Source organism: Vulpes vulpes, chromosome 5, assembly GCF_048418805.1.
Source record: "Vulpes vulpes isolate BD-2025 chromosome 5, VulVul3, whole genome shotgun sequence".
Taxonomy (NCBI): Eukaryota; Metazoa; Chordata; class Mammalia; order Carnivora; family Canidae; genus Vulpes; species Vulpes vulpes.
Window position 1 is genome coordinate 81474076 of NC_132784.1, and position 24307 is coordinate 81498382.

A 24307-nucleotide genomic window follows, 5' to 3' on the forward strand; every position below is an offset into this window, starting at 1 on the left:
AAGAAGAAAAGAAAAGAAAAGAAAAGAAAAGAAAAGAAAAGAAAAGAAAAGAAAAGAAAGGAAAGGAAAGGAAAGGAAAGGAAAGGAAAGGAAAGGAAAGGAAAGGAAAGGAAAGGAAAAAGGAAAGAAAAAAGAAAAGAAAGAAAAGAAAAAGAAAGAAGGAAGAAAGGCTAAAGGAAGGGGAAGGGAAGGGAAGGAGAGTGATCTCGAATCCAAGATCCAAGTAGATAGGCCAGAGTTTCCCATCCAAAGGAAAGGCTTCCGAAGCCCCTGGGCCTCAAGCATACAAAACTAGAAGGGGCTCGGCCTTGTACTTCCCCCACAGGACAATCAGACCGGTGCCAGGCTCAATTTCATAAGCGCACCGGGGCTCTGGGATGCGCCGCCGCTGGCGGGGGAGCGCAGACTCCTTCCCCTCCTCCACCTGTGGGACTGCAGGTCCCCCAGGCGCGGCCACCCCCCACCCACCCAATCTCCCAGGGCAGGCGCTTTTCCTTCCTTCATTACCTCACTACCTCCTTCCCTTGACGTCAGCCCCGGGTCCTCGAGCGGAGGGGGGAGGATGGAGAGGAGTTTGGGGCAGTCGGTATCAGGCTCCCCGCAGCCCCGGGCTGGGGGGTCGGGGCGGAATGGGAGCTAAGGCGCGCCCGACCCCCGCCTCCCCGGCCGAGGGCCGCCGCCTCCCTCCCCCCGCCGCACCTTCCAGGCCCGCGCGCGCCGGCGTGTGCACCAGTTACTAGGCAACCCTATCGGAGGCGCGGGACGCCGGCCAAGTTCACCCAAAGTTGAAGAATAAATTTGGGGGAAGAGAAGGTGGAGGGTGGAGCGAGAGCCGGGAGGACGCACCAGGGACAGGGGAAAAAAAAAAAAAAAAAAAAAAAAAAAGCTTGTAAGAAAAAGAAGCCGGTCTCCTGCCTCCCCGGAGCGGGAAGGAGGGCGAGGGCGGGCGCGGGCGGGCGCAGGGTCCCCGGGGGCCACTGCTGCGTCCCGGCTGCAGTCGGCACACGGTCGGGGTCGGGTCCCCGCGCGGAGCCGGGCGCTGGCAACCACGCCCGCCGCGCGCCGCCGCCGCCACGGCCCCGGGACCGCAGGGCCGCGCCGAAGGCTGCGGTCCGGGTGTCCGCGCCCTCGCAGGACTCCCGGAGAAGGCCGGCCGGAGTGGCCAGTGGGCGCGGGGGCGGGGGGTGAGCAGTGGGAAGAACGGAGTGGGAGTGGACTCGCGTCTCATCTCTGGTCCCGAGGAAGTTAAAGCCCTCCCATAAGGAGCCTTAAAAAAAAAAAAAAAAAAAAAAAAACCTTCTCGAAGCGCCACTCTTTTAGCTCAAATAGTAACCGCCGTCATTTATATTCAAAACAAGAACCACCAGGAGAGGAGGAAACCTACCTCTTCCGCAGCAGAGCCAGGAGGTCTGCTTAAATTTGCTTTAAGTAGCTAAAGGCGTCCTCTGCGTCCGGGACCGTGCACGCCCGAGGTCCAGGGTGCCCGCGTCGGACGTCACCGCTCCCGGGGTTCGAGCGCACCCCCCCCCCGGGTCCCGGGGACCCAGACACCGGGCCGAGCGCCCTCCTACCTGCTGTAGGGCGTCCTCAGCAGCAGGGCCTGGCTGCCGGTGCAGCTGTCGGTAGGGGTGTGGCAGCCATAGACGGGGGGCGGCACGGAGTACTGCTGCTCGCCTGCAGAGAGCCGGAGAGCGGCGTGAGCGCGCCCCAAGGGATCGGGGTGCCAGTGCGGGTGGGGGTGCGAGGACGCGCGGGCAGGGTCTGGGACAGCCGGGCTCGGAGACTAAGCGGCGGGGTTGGGGGGCTGGATGCTGGGGCGTGCCGAGAGAGAGGGCGTCCGGATCGATGGATCTAGGGCGCTAATCAGCTTCTCACTTCACATTCCCTAAGCGGTCGCTTCCTAGTACACCGAAAAGACCATCGAGACCTACGCAGACTTGCTTGAGTAGAGCTGTCCCTAACATTCTTGGGGGTGGGGGCAAAACTCAGTCCTTTCTTTAAAACTGAGTGGGACTGGGCTGATGATTTCTAAAACTCCCTTCTCTCGAAATTTGCTGTGGTTTGGCAATCCTGGGAATGGGGGGGGGGGGGGAGTGGCGGAAGAAGGGGAGAAGGACCACACATCGTTCCCGCCTGCTTACCCAGAGAGCCCTGCTGGCCCATGGGGTCCTCGTGCTTGAAAGAGTGGTTGGGGAACTGCGCGGCGTGGTGCGAGGGCGTGTGACCGTAGCTGGGCGTCCCGTCGAAGGTGACTGTGCTGTATCCTGCTAGGCGGGGGAGAGAGGCACAGGTCAGGGGGGAGCTGGTCAGTGGGTCAACACCAGAACCTGGTGGGGGAGTGCGCTCCCCCAACTCCAAACCCCAGCGGAGAATTATGCCACCAGCTGGCCTCCAGAGCTTTGAGGGTGGGGGGAAGCTGAGACCAAGCCCAGAGGTGTGACCTCGGGGGCAGGCTCCTGCCCTTTCCCAAGTAAGACCCTGACCTCCCAATTCATGGAGGGCCACATCTTCCACTTCTTGCCTGCTTGCTTCTGAACCCAACCTCAGGTAAGTGAGGTATGTAGCCCACCAACCACTGGCAGGAGAAAGTTCTCCAAAAAACAAACACCGAGGCTCTTGTTCAAGGGGCAGAGCGGGTGAGCGAAATGAATCTGTTGGGCTGACCCCGCGCTGACTCGGAGCCGTAAATCAGGGGACTGCGCACCAACTTTCATTAATTATTCGGAGCCCGTTCAACAGCATTGGCTTTAAATGGTGAGAGTAATTACTGAGTAATGTTATCGGAGGCTGTGCGAACCCCAGGACACCCAAAGCCCTCCGGGAAGCTGGTAAGGGTTAAAAGAAGAGGCCCTTTCAGTTGGGCCCTCCGGCCACGCCCTGTGTCCTCCTTACCCTCACCCAACTTGCACCCAATGAGTCCCTATTCTGGGCTCCATTGTGGGGGACACGTTCCTGGGGCTCCAGGTCGGGGAGCATGCTTGTGTGGGGAGTGTGCCTTCCCTCCCTGGCAGTGCACAGGTCCCCTGCCAGTTTCCCTACCGAGAAACCAAGGGTGATGATATCCACCGTGTTCTTCCCCAGCTCTGGGAAGGCTGAGTAACAGAATGTGGTGTCTTGATTGAAAAGTGTAGTCTCCTTTGTAGTTATTATTACTATTATTATTATTATTATTATTATTAAATTGCTTTAAACATAGACCCCACCAGCCTCTGGAAAACTGTTTTCACCTCTAGGGAAAAAGGATCCTCCAGCTAGGATAAAGGTCAGTCCTGGGGCCCTGGACCGACTGGGGGGATTCCCTCCTTTTATATGCAGGCCCTGGAGTCCAGGCCAGGAGATGAATGTGATGGGCCCTGAAGCTTCCATAGGCGCTGGGCAGGGCCACGGTGCCAACCCATCCTCTGCTCATTCTCCCAAGGCCCACCCAACCATTGTGCTCCATCTCCAAACACCACTCAATTTGGGGGAGTGGAATGGGTCAAACGGCCCCACACCCACACCCCATTCTTGCCCCAGGCGAGAGGCAGGCTCTGTAACAAGTGTCGGAGAAGACTTAGGATGGATAGAGGAACGTTGGAAACAAAATCCCTCCTCCAACAAAAATAAACGGAGCTTCTCCTGCCCACTCTGGGCAGTGTGGTGTGTGGGAGTGGGAAGGAGGGCCGGGGCAGGTCCTAATTACCGGGTCGGAACCAGGCAGGCCAAATCTCATGCGCTGCTTAAGTTGACAATTTAAGAAGCCACCAGCTTTTATAAGTCGCATGACCTCATAGTCCTACATCTCTTACCTGCTAAGTAGGCAAAGATCTCCCCCACCCCACCCCACCCCTTCCCGTTCCCTTAGCTGTGGGGGGGAGGGTGCGTGGGTGAGTAGCTTGGGCTTCCTTTTGGGAGCGAACGCACCGCGCTGCCCAAGCCTGCCTGTCAACTTACAAACGAAATAAAGCTCTCGGCACCCAATTTTGCAGAGAGAAGGCCGAATTTTTAGAAGAAGGAGAAACAGAAACCGCAAAGAAATGGTCTCTAGACGAACCCCTCTCCATCCCTGAGCAGTAGGCAGTGGCCCGGAGCACGTGCTGTCCTCGGGAGGCGGGCTCCGCAGTCCTGGGGTTGCGGGCTGCAGCTCCCGCAGCGGCCTGGTCGCCACCGCGCCCCGCGCGGCTCCCGAGGCTCCCTCCGGGACAGGACGCGCAGACCGGGGCGCACGGGGGCGCGGCAGAGGCCGGCCTCCAACCTCCTCCCTCCCGACCCCCGGGAGGGGCCTTAGCGAAAGCGCCTGCGGAGGGGACTGAGCGCTCTTTTCATTAGAAGCTTATCGGCCCGGGGCTGATTAGATCGCGCTGTCCCGGGGCCGCGCGCTGGGCCGGGCGCGGAGAGCGCGGGGGCGGGGGCCAGGGGGGCACAGTGGCCCGCGGAGAGGGGCTGCGTGTCCAGACTCCTCGTACGGGCCTTGGAGGGAGAGGCTCTAAGCCGCCAAGGTAGCGCTTTTCCCACGGTTAGTCTCCCCCGGGGAAGGGAGGGCAACCTTGACCGCGGAGACTCGAGGCACGCTCTGCGCCTCACTCCCCCGCCCGCCGCAGCGGAGGGACGGGGAACAGCCCGGCCCGGCCTCCCGAGAGCTGAGGGGTAGGGTGGGCTGCAGGCTCAGCCAGGGAGGGGGGCAGAAGGCTGAACTTGAGGACTCCATTGCTACAGCAGAATAAGGAGAAGCCTGTTTCCCCCAACGAAATACCCTCTCCAACGTGACCTAAAAAGGGGGGCGCCCTTCGCCCTTGGGTAGAACTGGTCTCTACACTTAACCCTAGGATGGCCTGGTAATGCCAAGGCTGCCCCCCTGCACTGGGACTCTGGGAGCCCTTCAGGCTGAGCAAATCAGAGGCCGGCTGACAAGCAATCTTTTTCCCCCTCCATAAAGTCTTGCCTTTAGTCTGAGACTACCCAGATCCTCCTGCCCTGAGGAACCATCTAACCCTCACACACAGACTGCAGTCGGTTCATTGACCATTCAGCCCGGCGAAGGAAATCCATCTCAACAGAGGGGCCCAGATCCCTGGAAAAGGAGGTAGAAATAGCCTAGTATGGTCTGGCTTTGAGTCCCTGCGGTGCCACAGAGGGGCCTCTCGCACACCTGATCTCTTAGAGCCCAGATTTTCTCATCCAGAAATAAGGGAGTCCTCCAATGTCAGACTCCGTGCACTCCAACGGGCAAAGACGGCCTTAATACTCAATCCCCCGTGCCTTCCACAGAGTAGATGCTCAATAAATGTTTGCTGAATTAAGGTTTAGAAGATCAGTACACCACCTATACTATTTAAAAAATTGGGGGAATATAGGGGGATGGTCTGATGCCTGGAGTGCCAACTGTCCTCTCCTGTGGGCCAGGGCTAGGCTGCTCTGCCTAGGGACAGGAATTCAGAATCTCGATTCCTCTCTGCTGGAGCATGGCCTGGGTCTGCTGATGGCCATTCCCATACTCTGGAGAAGGAGCTGGTGCCCTTGCTTCCAACACAAGCCTCCTGCCAGACTTTGCATTCCTGGGGGAGCCACAGGAACCTCAGAAGTCAAGGGAATAATCCCAGAACCTCCAGGCCTCAGGGTCGCCAAGGCCAGGGCTGAGGCTGGAGCAGCTTCTGACATCTCAGCCCAGCTCCCAGCTGCCCAGTAAGTTCCAACAGCCAGGCAAGCATGGCCCACTTACATCGTCCATGCAAGAAAACCTAAGCCCACGGATGGGAACTGCCTTACAGGTTGTGGCACGTGTCTGGGGCGGGCTCTCCACTGGGCTTTTCCCTGGAATGGGGAGGAGAATTCTTTCACCTGCTAGTCCTGTCCCCCAACTCCCAAGCCTTTTATCTTTTTGGCAGCCAATCCCATGCTGAACTGATGGGATCCCAGGCACTAGACCTGCCTAATAGAAGAGGCCCAAAGTGAGAGAGCCCAGGTTTCAAAATCCCCCACAGAACTTAGATGGCCTCAAATAGTGCAGTAGAGCCCCAGAAACAGACCAAATAGCTACTCCAGAGAGCACACATCCACACACAGATTCCCTTACATCACACACCTGCCTGCCAGTCTTGCAGTTTCTTGTCCAATTTTAGGTGGTCTGCCGCCTTCTGAATTTAGAGCCCCAAGCCAAGGGAAAGTTGGGCTTCTGCTCCGTTGGCACAGAACTTCAGCAGGGCCCAACCCCCAAGTTGTTCATCTCAGCTCTCCTCTTACAGATGGGGAAACTGAGACCTGGAGATTTGTTTAAAAGGTAACAGCCTGCTCAGTGGAGGTGACACCATCAGAGAACACAAGCCTCTGAATCATACTCAGTTGTTTCAACTGTTCCTTGAGTGGGAAACACTAGCTTCTATTTAGGAAACACCCAGAATGGAGGAACCCAGGTGGGCCGTTAGAGGTTCCTCCACAGAACAGGGATCTCGGATTCCCTGAACCTAGAGGCAAGGGTGGTTTCGATTTCACCAGGGCTTCTGGTGAGCCAGGTGCTCCAGACTGGTCTAAGGTAGGGGCCACCTGAAGATACTCGTTTAGAAGGTATGGCGTGGACCGAAGCATAGCGCCCTTCTGCGCCCTGGGCGCCCCGGCACCTCCTGCAAACCATCCAGGCTCTGCGTCTCTCGTCCCACGCATTCCAGAAACGCCCCAGAGTCTCGGGCCCGCGCGAAATTTCGCCCCAGCAAAAGCATCCGCCCGTTGCGTTTGGAAACCGTTTCCTAAAATATCGAATCAACCCGAATTCCGTGCTGTTACATTCTCAACCAGCACAGAAGTCCAATTAGAATAAAATTGGAAAACAAACCACTGGGGTTTGGATATGATTGGTTCCAGCTAGTCCCCGAGTAGAGGTAAGTAAGTAGGTGTGCGGCCACCAGAGCGGGGTGAGGGAACTCGGGCTGTGTCCCTCCGTGTACACTGGCTGAAGTCGGCGGAGAAGCTGTTCTTGTTCTCACCCCCATGTCTTGCAGAAAATCTTTCCCCGAGCCGAGCTCCGTCCGAGTTTAACGACAAGAAGGCGCCGAGACGCGCTGAAAGGAAGGCGGATGCTGAAAGGAAGGCGGATGCCTCGTTCACCGCCTCTCGCAGGACCTGGTCCCTCCCGCACAGCTTGGAAGAGGATAAGGAGCAGGGTCCTGCTCCAGCCCTGGAGCCCGCACTCACCCGCCTCGTCTGAGCTGGAGCCCGGGAGACGTCCGCTGCTGTCCTACCTACGCGCGCCCGGACGCGGTTCCAGGACAGCCACTGTTTAGGTGTCAGCGCGTTCACCCACTCTTGCTCGGCCCCGTGATACCCATCGTACGTCTGATGTGTGCCTCCGCCCTAGGGGAGGCTGCAGCGCCTCCTGACATTTTGGCGCAGCGCGGGAACGCGGGCTGCCCACCCGGGGCTGGTCCCACTGTCTAGAAGCGGGAAAGGTCCAGTGCCTCGTAACGGCCTGGTGGTGCCTTGAGCTACAACAGCGCTTTCCGGAGACAGGGCCAGAGGCTGCACCGGGCCGGGTTCCCCCTTCCCACTCCCACGGAGACGAGCAGCCCTGGAATCTCCCGGGGTCCGACGGGGCCCCAGGTGACCTCCCGGCTCGGGCGAACCCGTCCGGCTCCCGGCTCTGGAGGATGTCAGGGGCCTCTCCGCGGCCTCCTCCCCCCACCCCTCCCGGCCGCAGCTCCTGCCACCCTCACCGTCCTGGGGGAGGCAGCGGGTTAAGAGCCGGGGTCGCGGAAGGGATGGGAAGGGGAGCGCTGGGGCGCGGCGGCAGCCCCGGCGCCACCCCGCGTGTAGGGGGCGCTCCCCCCGCCCCCGCCCTGCTTACCCTGGTTGCGAATAGCGGGCTGGCTCTCGAGGCAGCTGGGCAGGTAGGGAGCGTTGGGGAACATCCTGGCCTGGCCCGAGGACGCCTGGCTGGGCGGAGGAGGACCGAAGGGTCCGTAGCGACAGGCCCCAGCTGTGCCAGTGAACTGGCCGGAGAAATGCACGGTGAAGGCGCTCAAGCACTGCTCCTCGTGCGGCTCCGCGCCGCCCCAGCTCGGCTCCTGCTTGATGAAGGAGTGAGGCGGCGGCGGCGGCGGCGGTGGCGGCGGAGCGGGCGGCGGCGCGGGACCGCCCAGAGACCCGTACGCGGAGGCGCCCGGGGGTGCAAAATCCAGCACCGGCGCCCACTGCGCGGCGCCGCTCACGGGCAGGGCGCAGCCCCCGCCGCCGCCCAGCGAGGGCACCGCGGGCAGCAGCGCATTCAGGTCCCGCACGTCAGAGCCCATTTGCGGCGGCTCAGCCCCGGGCGCCCCGCGGCTCCTTCGGCCTTGCAGACGCTCGGCGCCGGACTCGGCCGCGCCTAGCCTGGCCCAGAGGCCGCCCGGGCCCGGGAGCCCCGGCTGCTCGGGCTGCTGAAGGCACCCAGGCCCGGAGCGGAGCGAGGGAGAAGACGCCGGCTCCGGGGCACACGTGGAAGCCGGCTCCTGCGGCAGGAGGAAGTCCAGGATCGCGGCAAGGAGGCGGCGGGGCCCCGGCTCCCGGGCTGCCGTCCCGGCTCTGGGTGGGTGGGTGGGTGGGTGGGTGCGGGAGTGAATGAGTGGGAGGGCGGGTGGGAAAGGGGGAGCGGACCGGCGGTCGGGTTGCGGAGAGCCCCCGGGTGTGGGCGCTGCCTTGAACTCCTTACCCCAGCTGCCTGGCTGCCCCCGGCTTCCCAAAGCTCAAATAAGAGGGGCCGGCGGCGGGGGAGGAGGAGGAGCCAGGAACCTCGGCCGCTCCATTCACACCGCAGCCCGCGCCGGGCCGGGCGGCGCGCGCCGATCAGTGGGGGCGCCCTCGCAGCGCGGGTGGGGTGGGGGCGGGCCCGAGGGAGCGCACCTCCGGGAGACACCCTCCTCTCCTGCCGGCCTGCGGGACACGGCCCTCCCCCACCTCCCCTGCTCGGCCTTCGCAGGTGTGGGCGCCTCTGGGCCCTGGCGAGCCCCTTCAGGTGAGCAGTGAAGGTCCCCACTGCAGCCCTGGGGGATGGGGGGGATGGGAGGGGGGAGGTGGGATGGGGTGGTCAATCTGAGAGGGCGGGTTCAAGGGAGGGGCAGGTGAGCTCCACGAGGGCGGGAACTTCGGGAAAGCGCAGAAAACTTTCCCGGGCAGCGGAGAGGCGAATTCCTTTGCTCTGAGCCCGCAGGTCCCGCTCTGGCTTCCAGAGCCGTCGGGCACGAGTGGGGCCGGAATCTTACGTTCACTGGGGGGTGTGGGTGACACTTTATGGGTTCCAGAGGCCAGACTCAAGGTGAACGTGGATGACCTGGGGGGGCGGGGGTGCATCCGCTGTGATAAATGGCTTATTTCGATCGTCTGGTAGCTGATTACTTGACGGGATTTGCGCCCAGAGCAGGGCAGTTGTCGCCTGCCTAAAAATTGGTGTCCGCGGCACTTAATCTCCCTCTCTAGGGATGGGTGTTTAACTCTTCTACGGTGAAGCCGGGAAAACAGCGGCTAGTTCGGGAGGGAGGAAAACTCCTAGGGCCTGCACGTACCCCGACCGGGGAGTCCTGGAGCCCAGTTTGGAGGGTGAGCGGTAGGGAGGATTGGAGGTGCGAGCCCCCGCGGAGAGGTTGGCCCCTGGAGCCAGTCCCGCCCAGCTCGGCCTCCGCTCACGATCGAGAATACCCTTCTGGGTAAGCAGTGACGGACAAGGAGACGCAAACCCGTTGGGAGGACCCCGAGGGAAAGCCTCCAGTGGCCCACGGTCCGGGGCAGCGGCCACACCGCTGGGAGCAACGAGCGCCGGCCTTTGCCACGTCGGACCCCTCTCCCCACCCAGCCACTCTTTGGGAGCCCCGCGCCTCGGGGCAGGTGTTTGACGTTTCGAGATTTGTCGTCTGGTTCTTCCAGAATAGTCAGGAGTTAGGGGGATGCGGAGCCCAGGCAACGAGAGGCGCTGGGAAGCCGGGCCGGAGCGCGTCTCGGGGCGCGCGGAAACGCCCAGCAGAGCCGGGGAGGCCGCGGCGACGGCGCAGCCCGGAGCCTCCGGGAGCGCGGGCGCCGCTCACTCCCGGCCGGCCCGGGAGGGCCCGCGGCTCCCCGCAGCGGTAGTTGCAGTTTCACAAAGAAACGGAGCGTTTTAAGAGCCGTGACTTGCTCTCCATTCCTTGCGCTTTGGTTTTCGTTCGTTTGCACCGAGTAAACGAAGTAGATAGACCTGAGCGCCGGCCGCGAACCCGAGGCGTTGGCGGGCTCAGAACCCACGCGCCCAACAAACTTCCCTCCTCTTGGGGTCGCTCGTCCTAGAGGCGCGGGAGACCCCAGACCAGGAGGGCAAAGGTCGGGAACACGCGCTACCCGCTGCCACACACCCCCCCCCCCCCCCCCCCCCGCCGGCCATCTAGGAGGTCCTGCACCTCTCTCGGCGCTACTTTGGTGCGTGACTTGTGCTTGTCTCCACTCAGAAGCTTTATTTTATTCATTCCTTCACTCATTCGTTCATTCATTCATTCAGAAATGGAAAGGTTCTGGAGGCCCCCTCGGTCTCCGCCCGCACTCGTGGGCTGCCCACTACGCTCCCACTAGAGCAGTGGGTCAGCCTGCCCCTGGCCTGGAGAGCTGGGCAGAGGGCATGCGCCTTTGGTCCCTTTGGCTCAGAAAGGCCCCGCAGGACGAAACTTCTGGGGCCAGCTTGCCCTCACAACGGACAGACCCCTGCCTCCCCCCACCACTTTTATTTCTCCTTCGAAGGAGTTTTTCTCAATTAGGATTCACTCAAGCGCCACGAGGGAAGGAGAGCCCTTTATGAACAACAACAGTCAGGGATTTTCATTTGCCAACGAAAAGGTCGAGATTGTTTCTCTTTTATCCTCCTTGGCAGAGTTTTTTTGAGAGGGGAGGATGTTTGGGGGGAAGGTGGCTTGAACGTGAACTTTTCTGGTTTTGAATCCCAGATAGGGCAGAGGTGCTTAATTTTGTGACTGTATGTTTAAAAGAAAAAAATCTTTGTTCAGGGGTGGGGTGGGGTGGGGGAAAGGGGGGCCGTGAAAAGTTAGGACTGCTCTCGCCCCCGCCGTGTGAGGCCAGAGAGTTCTGGAGGGAGGGAAGAGCAGCGGTGCGATGCCCGCTTCAACCCTACGGTCCTCCGCGCCCCAACTTCGTTGTGCGAAGTGGTGGGAGGAGTTCCCCGCAACCGCAGGGCAGGAGACGTAAGTGCTGCGCCTCCACAGCCCCCCGAAGTCGGACGGCCTCACCCCAGAGGAGGCCCCCGAGTGCCCCCACCCATCCCAATCCCCATCCCCATCCCTATCCCCATCCCTGGAAGCCCAGCAGCGCCTGGGCCAAAGCTGGGAAACCCGCGGACTGCGGTCCCACCTCCCCCCTTGGGTAACATTCTCTGCGGTCTCGGGGGTCACCCCGATCCTGCCTGGGCGGAGGGACATAAAGTCTGGCCGGGAGGAAGGCCCACCCTCTGCCCGCTCGACAGGTGGGCGCTCTCCTGCACCCCCGTAGCTCTCGAGGCCCAAGGAAACCCGGGCGGCTGAGCCCTGGCCGCTCCCTCCGCTCACCCATCTCCCCGCTCCCGTGGGCGCTGAGGCTGGGAGCCCAAGAGGATCTGGTCTGAATCACCGTTTGGCAGAGATGGAAATTCAACTCCCCGTCTACAGAGAAGGAAACTGAGGCCCAGGCGGAGGAGGGAGGAAACGCAGCTGCAGAGCGCAGAGGTTAAGAGCAAGGCGTGGGTGGCCAGAGAACGGAATCTCAGGTCCACCAGGTAACAGCTGTAACAGTTTCCTTCTTCATCAGACGGGATGAGGAATCCTAGCGTCCACCTCATGGGGTCGTGAGGATTAGACGGGTTCAATAAATGTTTCAATTATTATTATTAAGGATCCGTAACAAGATCGTGGCAAAGCGGAGCTGACCCCAGATCTCTCAAGTCTAGCTCAGGGCTTTACCCCCACGCCCCTTCTTCTCTGTAGAGCTAACGGAATGGGGTGCAAAGAAAGGAGGGGGGACCCCGAAAACCCATGTGGCTCTGATACGATGGTAAAACGCATCCTGGCCTGGGAGGTGCTTAGTTATTGCGAGATCAGAAAAAAAAAATCGCCTCTGCGTGGTAGAGGGTACTGAGGACCTCCGACCCCACCCCATCCTCTCTGACCCGGTGCAGCCGGGGCCCCAGGGGACAGCGCGGACGCCCAGCCTGCGCTCCCGGCGTCACCCCGAGGCCGCGCACAACTGAATAAACACCGCGCAGCGCTGAGATCTGCCAGGGGCTGGGGCCGCAGACCCAGGAGAGGAGTGGCTCGCCCGCCGGCAGCCCAGCGGGACCGGCTCGCTTAGCACCTGGCGCAGGGGCCCGGGCGCCCAGCTCCGCGCGCGCCAGCAGCAGCCCGACCGCGGCTCCTCCCTCCCTGCAGACTTCCACTCCTAGGTGTGGGCTTACCCCCGGGCACAAACCTCTAGGCAGGCGCTAGGGCCGGTCTGCAGCCCGGTGCTGACCAGAGAAGCCCCAGCTTCGTTTCTTTAAATTAAAAAAAAAAAAAAAAAAAAAAAAAGTAAGGGAGGGACTTTTGTTAGAGCCTACCCCCTTTGTGCCCCCCACCCCACCCCACCCCACCCTGGCTTCCTCTGTTCATTTGAAAAATAACTCGATCTTTTTGAATCACCTCTCGCCTACAGTTCAAACTCCGTTCTCAGTTTGGGGGTTCAGGACCGGTGAGCACCGCTGCCTGGGCGGTGCCAAATTTTCCCCTCTCCACCCCACCCCTTGCCCCCAGCTTGCAGCTCCTGCAACCGCCAGAGTTACCCGTCTGTTCTGATGCCACCGCGAGATGGTCCCCAAGCTCCCAGAGAGTCCCCGTTGAAAGGATTCCGCAGCGCTGCCTCTATTATTATACCGTAAATCTTTTTAAATTCTGGAACTAATTATATAGAGGATATGTCTCAATTTGTTCTGCATTAATGCCACAGTGGGGATGGAGGCCGGGCCGTGGCCAGAGCAGATACGTAGGCCCATGAAATTGATGAGCTGAGAGTTGCTCCCAGTCCTAAGCGCACCATCTGGAATTCCAGTCTGAGGTTACAATTAGAACTCCTGACCCCAGATTCAACTTTGCAAACAACAAGGGAAAAAATGGGAAAAAGGAAAAAAAAAAAAAAAAAACCGAGAGGGAAAAAAAAAAAAAAAAAACCCCAACAATCCCAACTTATATTCTGCACCTGTAAAAAAAAAAAAAAAAAAAAAAAAATCCCCACACTGTCTTAAAATCTTTACATCTTAGACGATTCTTTCCAAGTATTCTTTTGAGTTTTTTTAACCTATAAAAGATAATGGAATATCTTTTATAGATTGGATTTTATCTTATCCCTTTCCCTCTCCCGATTGCACTCAGTTTAATAGTTGTCAGTTTTTTCTCTCAGTGTTTTTTTGTTACGTGTTGGATTTAATTATATGGAACCAAAATATTCCTCAGGAAATTAGCTTGCTAAATATTCTGTCATTTTGTGATTCTGCTTTTGAGAAACAGCTTAATTACAGAAATCTATCTGGATCTAGGAACTTTTTTTTTTTGAGTGTTGCTTCAGCTTAACTGTAATCAGAGATTTTATTTGTGTTGTAATTTTATTTGTGTTCTAAATCGGTTAAGCCAATTTCTTCCTTCTTTCTTTAGTAACACACTGCTTTATTTTCCTCTCACTTTGACCCTCTGAAGAAAACGAAGGACCAGGCAGTACTGGGGAATCTGTTAAATTTATTAGCATAAATGCTTAGACAAAACGAGATATAAATCATTCAGATGTATTAAGCCATAAAGTATCCCAATGAAGTCAGTGCCTCGCAAGGGTCCTGGTGTATAAATGTTCATATAAAACAAGGTATCGGTATTATCTTTCAAACTGAATATACGTTGTAAAAATATCCAAATGTTGAGTTAGGAATACGGGGGTGATGGCAGGGCAGGAAGGGTCTATTCTTTAGAGCAGCCTGTTAGCCATTGTGATGGCTCAAAAAGCATGGCACAAGGGAAAAATCTCAACAGTTTGCATGAGGAATACTCAGTAGACAATTTTTTGAAGAAAGGTAGACAGGATATATTTGATGAGAAGTTAAGAAATAAGGAAAGAAGAGATGAATAGAGAGCAAAACATTGCTTTCAGTAGAATGCCTACCCCCCCCCCCCACACACACACCCAAAGGTTGATTTAGCTTCAAAAAAAAAAAAATCTACTCAGAAAAGGCACTGGCTCTACATACAAGATAACGGATGAGCCATTAGTGAAGAGCCACCTGGGCCTTCGTCTGCGAACCCGGATATGCAGCTGGTCTGAAGGAGAAGGATGTGAATTCACTAGAGGTAGACAGGGAGAAGAGGGATGGGGGAGTGAGGAAGGGCAGTTTCCAGAATTCTTAGCAGAGGTTTACTAAGACAAAAAATTAGGCAAAATGTTTAAGGAGCAGTGGCTCACAAAGCTCATAATCACAGCATTCTGTAAATCTTGGCAAACCAAAGAAATGATTATTCCAAAGCCTTTTTTTAAAAAAAGTTCCCCTTTTCTCTCTTGAATCAAGGAGTTTACCAGAGAAAAGAAAAAATCCCCCCTTTTCTTCATCTGGGGCATCCCCAGCCTTTGGGTGCCATCAGTTCGTTCATCGTGGGGCAACTATTTATGGGCATTTCCTTTGTGCCAAGCATTGTGGCAGAGACTGGAAATACAGCAGGAAGAGGACAGTCTCCACTCTGCTCTCACGGAGCTGACATTCCAGTAGGAATGACAGACAAATTACAAGCAAACCAGGCAGATACTTTTACATAGGAGTACCTGCTACAAAGGAACAAGGAGATTTGTTAGCCTAGAGGAGTAAAGGTTAAGACAAGGACGGGAGCAAATATACTCACCCTGCCCCATCTTAATATGTTTGTAAGTGTCCCACCTGAGTGGTAGGAAGGGTGTGAAGGATTTGGAATGCTTGGTCTAGACACATCTCTGTCTGCAGGGAGGCTGGACTTCATGGAATCAGGAGGGTAGCTGTTTAGACAGGGCTGGATTAAAATTGCCACCACCAGCTGAGTGACTGTGAAAGTTCCTTAACCTCCGAAACACTCCCTTTTCTCCTCTTCAAGATAAAAACAACCAGCACCTATTGAAGTTGAGAGAACTAGATGAGGAAAGGTATGTACCATTTCTTAGCCCAAAGGGAGCACTGAATAAAATGGTGACTGTTATCTATATTCATACAGATTGTTTTTTCTTTGCTTCTCATTAATTGAGTTCTAGACTTAGCCTCAGTATTGGTGTGAGCTGAGAGAATCTTCACTGTTGTTGGATCAAGGCAGGAAGAGAAGCCCTTTGCCAACAGCTCTAACCTTAAGGAAGGTTTGTTGCCACCTCGAAATGAAATTCTGTCCTACACCCAGGCCTGAAACAGAAAATACGTGGCTTCTGGTTCAGAATCAAGCTTGGTTTCTTTCCTTTCAGTACAGAAGGCTACAGGTTAATGTCGACTTGAAAAGTTTAGGATTGCTTTGTTCTTTACAGCCACATTTCAGATGTGTAGCCTAGTTTAGAATAAAGAATGCTGGGCTAGGTAGAAAAGCACCTGGGCTCAAATCCTGTTTCTGACAATGACCATGGCCCCTGGGAAATAACTTAGGCTCTTGGTTTTTCAATACCCTTATCTATAAAACGAGAATGATAACAAGAATGAAATAAAGCAAGCAGAGTGATTTGAAAACTGCAAAATGCTAGACAACGCTTACAGACAGCCATCAGGACCATCTGGTACATGGAAACTAATGGGGCAGTGGGGGGCACTTGGGGGGCTCAGTGGTTGAGCATCTGCCTTTGGCTCAGGTCATGATCCGGGGGTCCTGGGATCCAGTCCCCCATCAGGCTCCCTGCAGGGAGCCTGCTTCTCCCTCTACCTATGTCTCTGCCTCTCTCTGTGTCTCTCATGAATAAATAAAATCTCTTTTAAAAAAGGAAAGAAAGAAAGAAAGAAAGAAAGAAAGAAAGAAAGAAAGAAAGAAAGAAAAAAAGAAAGAGAAAGAAAGACTAACCAGGGAAAGAAATGCTACAGGGAACATTGGAGTATATCACTTTCTCCTGCATGTTTCTTCATTTCTGAAGGGCACAGTGCCTTTCTCATGGGGCTGTTGTGAGAATGACATGAGACGTGGGCAACCTTTCTGACCACCACCTGGCATAGAGGGCTTGCTACCTTTGTTGTTATCCTCCTCTAGCCATGCTCCCAAAGCTGAGCTTTACATTTTCACACTGACAGGGTTGGGGTTTGTTTTGTTTTGTTTTGTTTGTTTGTTTTGCTCTGGCAGGAGGAAATAGTACAAAGAGTAGGGCTTAGGGATCAGACGGCTGGGGTTTAAATCCTCCTCTGCTTTTTATTTTTATTTTTTTATGACTTTGAGTGACTTCCTTATTTTCTCTGAGCCTTAAGATTCCTTTTTTTTTTTTTTTTTTAAGATTTTGTTTATTTATTCATGAGAGAGAGAGAGAGAGGTAGAGACAGGGGCAGAGGGAGAAGCAGGTCCCATGCAGGGAGCCTGATGTGGGACTTGATCCTGGGGCTCCAGGATCACGCCCTGGACCAAAGGCAGGAGCCAAACTGCTGAGCCACCCAGGGATCCCAGCTTTAAGATTCCTAACTATAAAAATGGGAGCTAATACCTTTCCCTCACAGAGTAGTTTTGAGAACAGATCAACACAACACATGTAGAGTGCCTACATGGTGCCTGGCATGGGGTCAGAAATCAATACATGGTAGTTATTAAATTTTCAATTTGCCTAACCAAAGAATACTAACTTACCTCAAAAAACCTATCAGCGACTAAGAACTTGAATTAGAGCATGACTCTGAGCACACACAGAAACAAATTCCCATCTTTGTCTAAATTCACCTGTGCCAATAAGTAAATAAATTCACCCATACCACATCAAAATCTCACTGCTTCGTATAGGAAAGACTTTGCAGTCAAGGCATTGACAATGACTTTCCTTTTTGACTATGAGTCCATTAGATTATAAGCTAGAATCCCATTTATTTTCACTGAGTTTCTTTACAGAATATCCAGCACATATCAAGGACTTCGGTAATCTCATATTTTTTCAAAATAAGCAGAAAAATTTTCAGTCAATGGAGAGAAAAAAAACAGTTTGACTCTCTTCCTGGAGTTGCCACATAGCATTTATTAATAGCTCTGTAAACAGGCTTGAACATAGTATCAGCTGGCTGCTCAAGATATTACAAAAGTTTGTGAGAAGTTGCTCAGGAAAAACAAGATAGAGTCATTAGAAATCTGATACTGGTCAATAGTGCCTTTATCCCAAGTCTCCATAAATCACAAATGAAACTTCTATTGTGATCACTGTTCCAGATCTAAAGGATCTCCCTCTCCCCTTTAGCAGAAATTAAATAACTTTTTTTTTAAAAAAGCCCAAGATTTTTTTTCTCTACTGATACAGAGGCTAATTACAAAATTTCCCAAGAGGTAATAAATATCAAACTCTAATCAACAGACGTGACACGCAATAAATAAGAAGCACATAACTTTGATTCTCTATTTAGGGCACATGTTTATCTTTAATTATCCCCAACCTGAGAATGGAATAACTGTTGTTATCTGTTATACTTATTATTTATTTTTAGAGTGACACCACATTTTTATCCTGCCCAGAACAGCCACAGTTTAAGCTGTTGTCCCAGCTTAATTATTAATTGCTCTCCTTTTACTTCCCAAAGTGTTTTGGTATTGATGGTAAATGATAAGGACTCCACTTACTTAAAACTTTATTTTATAAAAAGATTCAAGAAAGCCATTAGAACAAAGGTGAAAGACAAGAGTTAATTGTGGCTAGTAAGAAGGAGAAAAGATTGCATTAATATTAGAAATCCAAGGATACGGGAGCTCCTGGGTGACTCAGTCAGTTAAGCATCTGCCTGTAGCTCAGATCACAATCTCAGGGTCCTGAGATCCAGCCCCACATCAGGCTCCCTTCTCAGTGAGGAGTCTCTTCTCTCTCTCCTTCTGTCCCTACTGTCTCTCTCCCTAATGTCCCTGCTCATTCTCTCTCTCTCTCTCTCTCTCTCTCTCTCTCTCAAATAAATAAAATCTTTGGGGCACCTGGGTGGCTCAATCAGTTAAGTGTCTGCCCTCAGCTTAGGTCATGGTCCCAGGGTCCTGGGATTGAGCCCCCCCGCCATGGGGTCCCTTCTCAGTAGAAAGTCCACTTCTCCCTCTCTCTCTGCCCCTCCCAAATACCCCTGCTTGTGTTCTCTCTCTCTCCTAAAATTAAGTAAATAAATACATACATAAATAAATAAACAAATAATTTTTAAAAAGAAATGAAAGGAGGATAATTACTGTAATTGAGCATAAAACTTAGTTCTGAGCTTCTTGACACCCGAGTCAAATACAACTAGTTACCTATCATTATGCAATAGAAAGAAGAAAGCCAATTTTTTTCAGAGACAAACTTTTCTAGTGCTAAACTCTAACGGAAACTTATCTCACTGGCCTTCCTCTAAGGATCATCAGACAATGGTTAGTGACTTCAACAATAACATTTCAAAAGATGCAGAGACATTCTCTGATTGGTGGCTTCTCATTTCAACCCAATGGTGTAGTATTAAAATTATAGTTCTTTTTTTTTAGTTATAGTTCCTTTAAAGCAAAAACAAAAACAAACCCAAACCTTTTCTAAATGGAAAGAAGCAGTAATATAATCCTTTTTTATAGTTTTCTGGGAGTCTGACCTGATTCAAATTAGCCTAATGTGTTAATTTTCAGAAACTGCCAACTGATAATTTTTTAAAATATCTTTTATTCATTAATCATCAAATGACTTTGACTATGAACCAAAACACTGCTAGGGATCTGACCCTTGTTTTCCGGAATTTGTGATCTGATTTGGGGAGAGCCCTAGGGTAGTAGTAGTTCTTAACAGAGATGATTTCCTGCACCTACATCTGGCAATGTCTAGAGACATTTGTGATTGTTACAACTTGGTGGGAGTAGGAAGGTGGATGCTATGGGCATCTAGTGGGTAGAGGCCAGGGATGCTGTTAAAACTTTCTTTAATGCACAGGGCAGTCCCCCCCAACAAAGGATTATCCCACCTAAAATGTCAACAATTCTGAGGTTAAGGAACCCTTCCGTAGGGTACTGTCACTAGAGGAGATCATTTCTAGCTGGGTTAAAAAGAAGCTTCCCAGAGATGGGGGCCATAAACTAGGTTCCCCCACCCCATCCCAGTGGGCTGGAGGATGCCTCTCCCCAGGCTCAAGAAATGGTGGGAACAGAAATGGGCAGGTGAGAAGAGCAAAGCATGTTGTAGGGATGCCATCCACAAAGGGAGTAAACCAACTGAGCTGGAGAAGAGAGAATCTATGTGAAGCAAGAAGAGAGAAAGCCAGAGAATACATGTGAATTTAGGGCAAAGAGTTTCTGTTCTGATGTTATGCTCCAAGATCCCTAAACATTGCTAGTGTTTTCTTTTTTAAACCACACAAATCAAAAGCAGCATAAACTTTTATGTTCACAAAGATCATCTCTGAATGCCGGCTTGTGCTGTATATATATGAATAGACACATATTTTCTTCCACTCCCCTACATCATTTTTCACCACTTACATAGTAGGGATTCTTTGGAACTCAGTTTTATATCACATTAAATTTTAAAAAATGGATGCCTACTTAAAAATACAACCTATCAAGGCACAGAAAATTCTGAACCACTGCTGTAATTAATAGGCATTGTAGGAATCACCATTAAGAAATATTATTCTGACCTAGTTCGCCGTGTCACGCTGCAGATTGTCCTTTTCTTGAATCATGGAATGCTTTGTGAGAAAGGACTACAAAGCTGGGTCCCTCGATATTAGCCATCTCACCCCTCAAAGTTCAGCCAGAAGTGGGACAAAACCCTCCTCACCATGTTGACATGTTTACTTCTGGCGTAGGAAAATATTGCTGTTGCCCAATTCGGTGTCCTCGTCCATTCACTTGCCTGGAAACATGTTTTATTCTTTCCTTTGATGGTTTACAAATAAATTAGCGTGATCCACTAAGGTCTGCCAATATACGTTACTGGAGAAATTGGAGATGTTGAAAAATGATTGTAATTTATTGTATCCCGATACTTTCTTCTTAAGGACAGAATATATAGCATCAGTTAGTTTATATTCCTGACATATTTATTGCAGTATTCCTGCTGAGCACTTCCCATTGTCATGTGTTCTCACACATTGTTTTCACAAATTGTGTTTTGAAAGAAGTCGAGGGAAATTCAGGCCGGAGAAACAAGATGTTATCTTTTGGAAAGGATGAGCCCAATCTAATGGAAGAGGATAATCCATTCAGAGGTTTGGAAAGCCAGTGTCCTCCAGTGGGTGTGATAAATCCACAGGATCTGAATCCAGGATTTTGCACTGGGACCTTGAAGTCAGCAGGAACAATTTAGTTGTGCTCCAAACAAAGACAGCGTATCATTATTATTATTGGACAAACATGAACATCTGTTAGGTCAATTTTATCCTATTTCCTCAAGGCAATTGCATTCACCAAATACCGTTCTGTGTCTATCACAAGTGGATCTAAGATGTGTGCATAATGCCAGAGCTGCTTCTTGATGATCTCTATGTTTGAAAACCAGATTTGAAAAAGAGAAAAATGTACCTGCACCTCTCAGATGGGTCATATGCATGGAGGACCCCCGTAGAGACTCTAGTTCTCTCCTAAATTCCATCAACAGGACCATTTTCTTTTTTTTAATTTATGATATTCACAGAGAGAGAGAGAGAGGCAGAGACACAGGCAGAGGGAGAAGCAGGCTCCATGCACTGGGAGCCTGATGTGGGATTCGATCCCGGGTCTCCAGGATCGCGCCCTGGGCCAAATGCAGGCGCTAAACCGCTGCGCCACCCAGGGATCCCAACAGGACCATTTTCAAAAGATGAGACTATTTGACACGGCTGTCCTTCACTTTCAGATAAATGTACATGCTTTAAATAATTTCAGTGGTGGTGGGGGACGCAGGAGGAATCTAAATTTTTTTTTAAAGAAATTCTTCATCATCTCCTTTTCTTAACTCAACATGGTACCTTCCTCAGTATCATTCAGTGCACCCAGGATGTGTAAGACAGTTTTTCTTTGGGCTGAAACAACAGTTTGCAGCAGATTACAGCTGCAAGGAACTTCAAAGAGCATCTAGTTCTACATCTTATTTCCCAGATAAAACATTATATGACTTGCCCCAGATCACCTGGCTAGTTAGTGGTAAAGCTCTCCGTAAGGTCAGGCCTATGGGAGGTGAGATCTGTCTTCCTGTAACAGCATTCACTCATTTACACTTACTGAGTACACATCACAGGCCTAGTAATCAAACCCGAGACACACAGTCCTTTCTCTCAACGTGTTCTCTCTGGCTGTGCTCTAGGACTTGGTCAGGATGTGGAAGTTCTGCTAGGGGAGGTGTCCTTGTAACCACCCTCCCTTATACCAGGTCTGAGAATTGTCTTCAGTTCTTCCCTATGGTCATCAGGGAGACCAGAGGCCACTTCATTAAGTGTTAGAGAGAGGGCCTCTGATGGGCCTGTAAATAATTAGGCTAATCTCAATATTGTTAGAAATAGGAAAGCATCATTATACCTTACAGAGGCCTCGACCTACAAAGATGCCTCACACACCTGCAGCATCCTTTTTGGCTTAAATTGGTCAATGATGCCTCCGAGAGGTTTAGCAACAAGGATACCCCAAGGGGGAGCTCTTCTGGTTTGGAACTGAATTGAAGTGAGTGGCTGATCAAATCCAAAGCACAACAAGCCTTTTAGAGCCGCATTTAGTAACATAGTCAAAGGAAGATAACCAGAAAGCCACAAAGAAACCGTTAATCCCCTCCGCCCTGTGTTTTTGTTGCCTATTTAAAGCTGATGAAATCCTGACAGTATTGGGGGTGGGGGGTGTTACACAATGTGCAAACCTCGCAGACATTCACCAAAGATCAAGTTCCAAGATATAAAACAAAGATTTTCTCCTAATTTGACTCCCAACGGACCTGAAAAGCATTTCAAACGTGTCCAGTAAGGCATTAAAAATAATGATCCCGGAGAGTCATCACTCCCTTGGTTGTTTTAATATATTTTTGTCTACAAACAAGAGAAGTTTTCTAAACTGCTCCCTTGGCTTCCTTTGAAAGGTCTCTAGAACAAAAGTACTTTGGGTGACCCCGGGATACCTGGCAACAGTAACCAAGGATGTGGATGAGGCTGAGAAAGATAAAAACAGACGATGCACTTTTTGACGTCAGACCTAAAATATTGTATACTTAAAACAGAATAAAATGCTGAAGCTTAGAAACAAAGAATAATGCCATCAGGAAAATCAGCAAGCTTATTGAAGAGAATGTTAAATAAGATTTCCCAAAGGGTACTATAAAATCACTCTTATGCTACCCAGATGGCCCTGTGGGGTGGCTTCTTTATGTAATTAGAATTGGCTTTCCTCCTTCTTGCCTCCTCCTCCTTCTCTTCTTTTCATAATAATAGTTATTATTATTCTTATTCTTCTTATTATTATTATTATCAGCAGCCATCATTTATGGAGTGGCTGGGCTCTCTCATACATTCTCTCTACTTCTCATAACAACCATTTTAATGAATGGTTATGATCACCATTTCTGAGATGAGGAAATCTATGCTGGGAGGTTTGAACTGCACGATGTTTTTTGTTTTTTGTTTTTTTCCCTAAAGCTTTATTTATTTATTTATGATAGTTAGAGAGAGAGAGAGAGAGAGAGGCAGAGTCACAGGCAGAGGGAGAAGCAGGATCCATGCACCGGGAGCCCGACGTGGGATTCGATCCCGGGTCTCCAGGATTGCGCCCTGGGCCAAAGGCGGGCGCCAAACCGCTGAGCCACCCAGGGATCCCCTGAACTGCACAATGTTAACCGTGGAGGACATGGTGCCGCCAGAGCAGACGTCATGGCTCTGGAGGGTGCCACATCAGAATTCTGGAAGGAAGTGAAGTAGGTGAACGTTGAGGGTCCCCTTCCACGGCAGCCCTTGGCATAGCTTATTCTCAGAATCAGACTTCCAGCCCATGATGGTCCAGCCCAATTATGATAAGATCCACAGGCCAAAGGAAAATTAAATGGCCTTTACCACAGAATCTGATTCTACCACACAGTGTCCACTGGAATCCAACCCACCCACTTCCTGTTTGTATCAAATTCTGGCGTACCCTCCTTCCTACAATGGCTGTGTCCCTGAAATTAATTTTTTTGGTTGTTGTTAAATACAGTGAATAACAGTGACAATGCACTGTGGGGGAGTTACAGAAGGAATTTGCTATTTCAGGGAATCCCAAGGTGATTTTTTCCCCCTTCTACATGACCCCCGCCCCCATCTCTCTCTGCCTCTCTTCAAACCTGAATTTTTAAATGCCAGGATTGACTAGAGAGGAGAGATGTGCAAGCACACCAAGTATTGCATCTAAATAAAGCAGAAAGAAGCTCTATTGAAGGCTCTACTCAGGTTTCCAACATGGTGGCTCTCCAAAGATCTCAGAGCTGGGCCATTTCTGATGGTCAGCGGAAGAAGAAAGTGCACCCTTATGAGCCCAAAGCTCAAATGTACATTCAGATGTTCACACGTGTATGCATGCATTCATGCACACACACACACGTACACACGTGCATGCACACACATGTTCCTGATGTTTCCTGAGCTGAGCCTTCTCACTTGTACTTCTCCCCACAAGAGCAACTTCTGTTTACATCTCTCTCCCTTCCTCATCACTACTCACACAAATAATTCTGAAGTTATGAGCTAAAGGAATATTGCCAATTTATTATTTTTTTAAGATTTTATTTACTCATGAGAGACACAGAGAGAGAGAGAGGCAGAGACACAGGCAGAGGGAGAAGCAGGCTCCCTGCAAGGAGCTCAATGCAGGATTCAATTCCAGGACCCTGGGATCACACCCTGAGCTGAAGGCTGACACTCAACTGCTGAGCCACCCAGGTGTCCCAGGAATATTGCCATTTTTTAAAAATATTTTTTTATTTTTATTTATTTATGATAGTCACACACACACACACACACACACACACACACACACACACACACAGAGGCAGAGACACAGGCAGAGGGAGAAGCAGGCTCCATACACTGGGAGCCAGACGTGGGATTCGATCCCGGGTCTCCAGGACCGCGCCCTGGGCCAAAGGCAGGCGCCAAACCGCTGCGCCACCCAGGGATCCCTGCCATTTTTTTTTAAAAAAGAAAATGGTTTCATAAAGGAAAAGTGACACCTCCCAGTTACACGAAAAGATA

General features: G+C 51.8%; 1 protein-coding gene and 1 long non-coding RNA gene across 9 annotated transcripts in view; one reads left to right on the forward strand and one right to left on the reverse strand.

Annotated features, from left to right (window-relative positions):
• Positions 1 to 8686, reverse strand: part of WT1 (WT1 transcription factor) — a 49232-nt gene extending 40546 nt beyond the window's left edge. The window contains exons 1-3 of one of the 7 annotated variants that reach the window (XM_026012938.2): positions 7814 to 8686; positions 2142 to 2264; positions 1572 to 1674 (exon numbers count right to left, since the gene is read on the reverse strand). In XM_026012938.2, the coding sequence (XP_025868723.1) occupies positions 1572 to 1674; positions 2142 to 2264; positions 7814 to 8258 (671 nt within the window). In that variant the 5' untranslated portion in view covers positions 8259 to 8686. Of the gene's footprint in view, positions 1 to 1571; positions 1675 to 2141; positions 2265 to 4033; positions 4242 to 7813 lie in introns of those variants that run through there. The other 6 variants (XM_072759067.1, XM_072759068.1, XM_072759069.1 and 3 more) reach the window with 6 other exon arrangements.
• Positions 8687 to 8829: 143 nt separating this feature from the next.
• The window catches only part of LOC140599054 (uncharacterized), a 96102-nt gene continuing 80624 nt past the window's right edge, over positions 8830 to 24307 (forward strand). For both annotated transcript variants that reach the window (XR_012001732.1, XR_012001733.1), the window contains exon 1: positions 8830 to 8959. This is a non-coding gene — a long non-coding RNA (uncharacterized lncRNA). The remainder of the gene's footprint in view (positions 8960 to 24307) is intronic.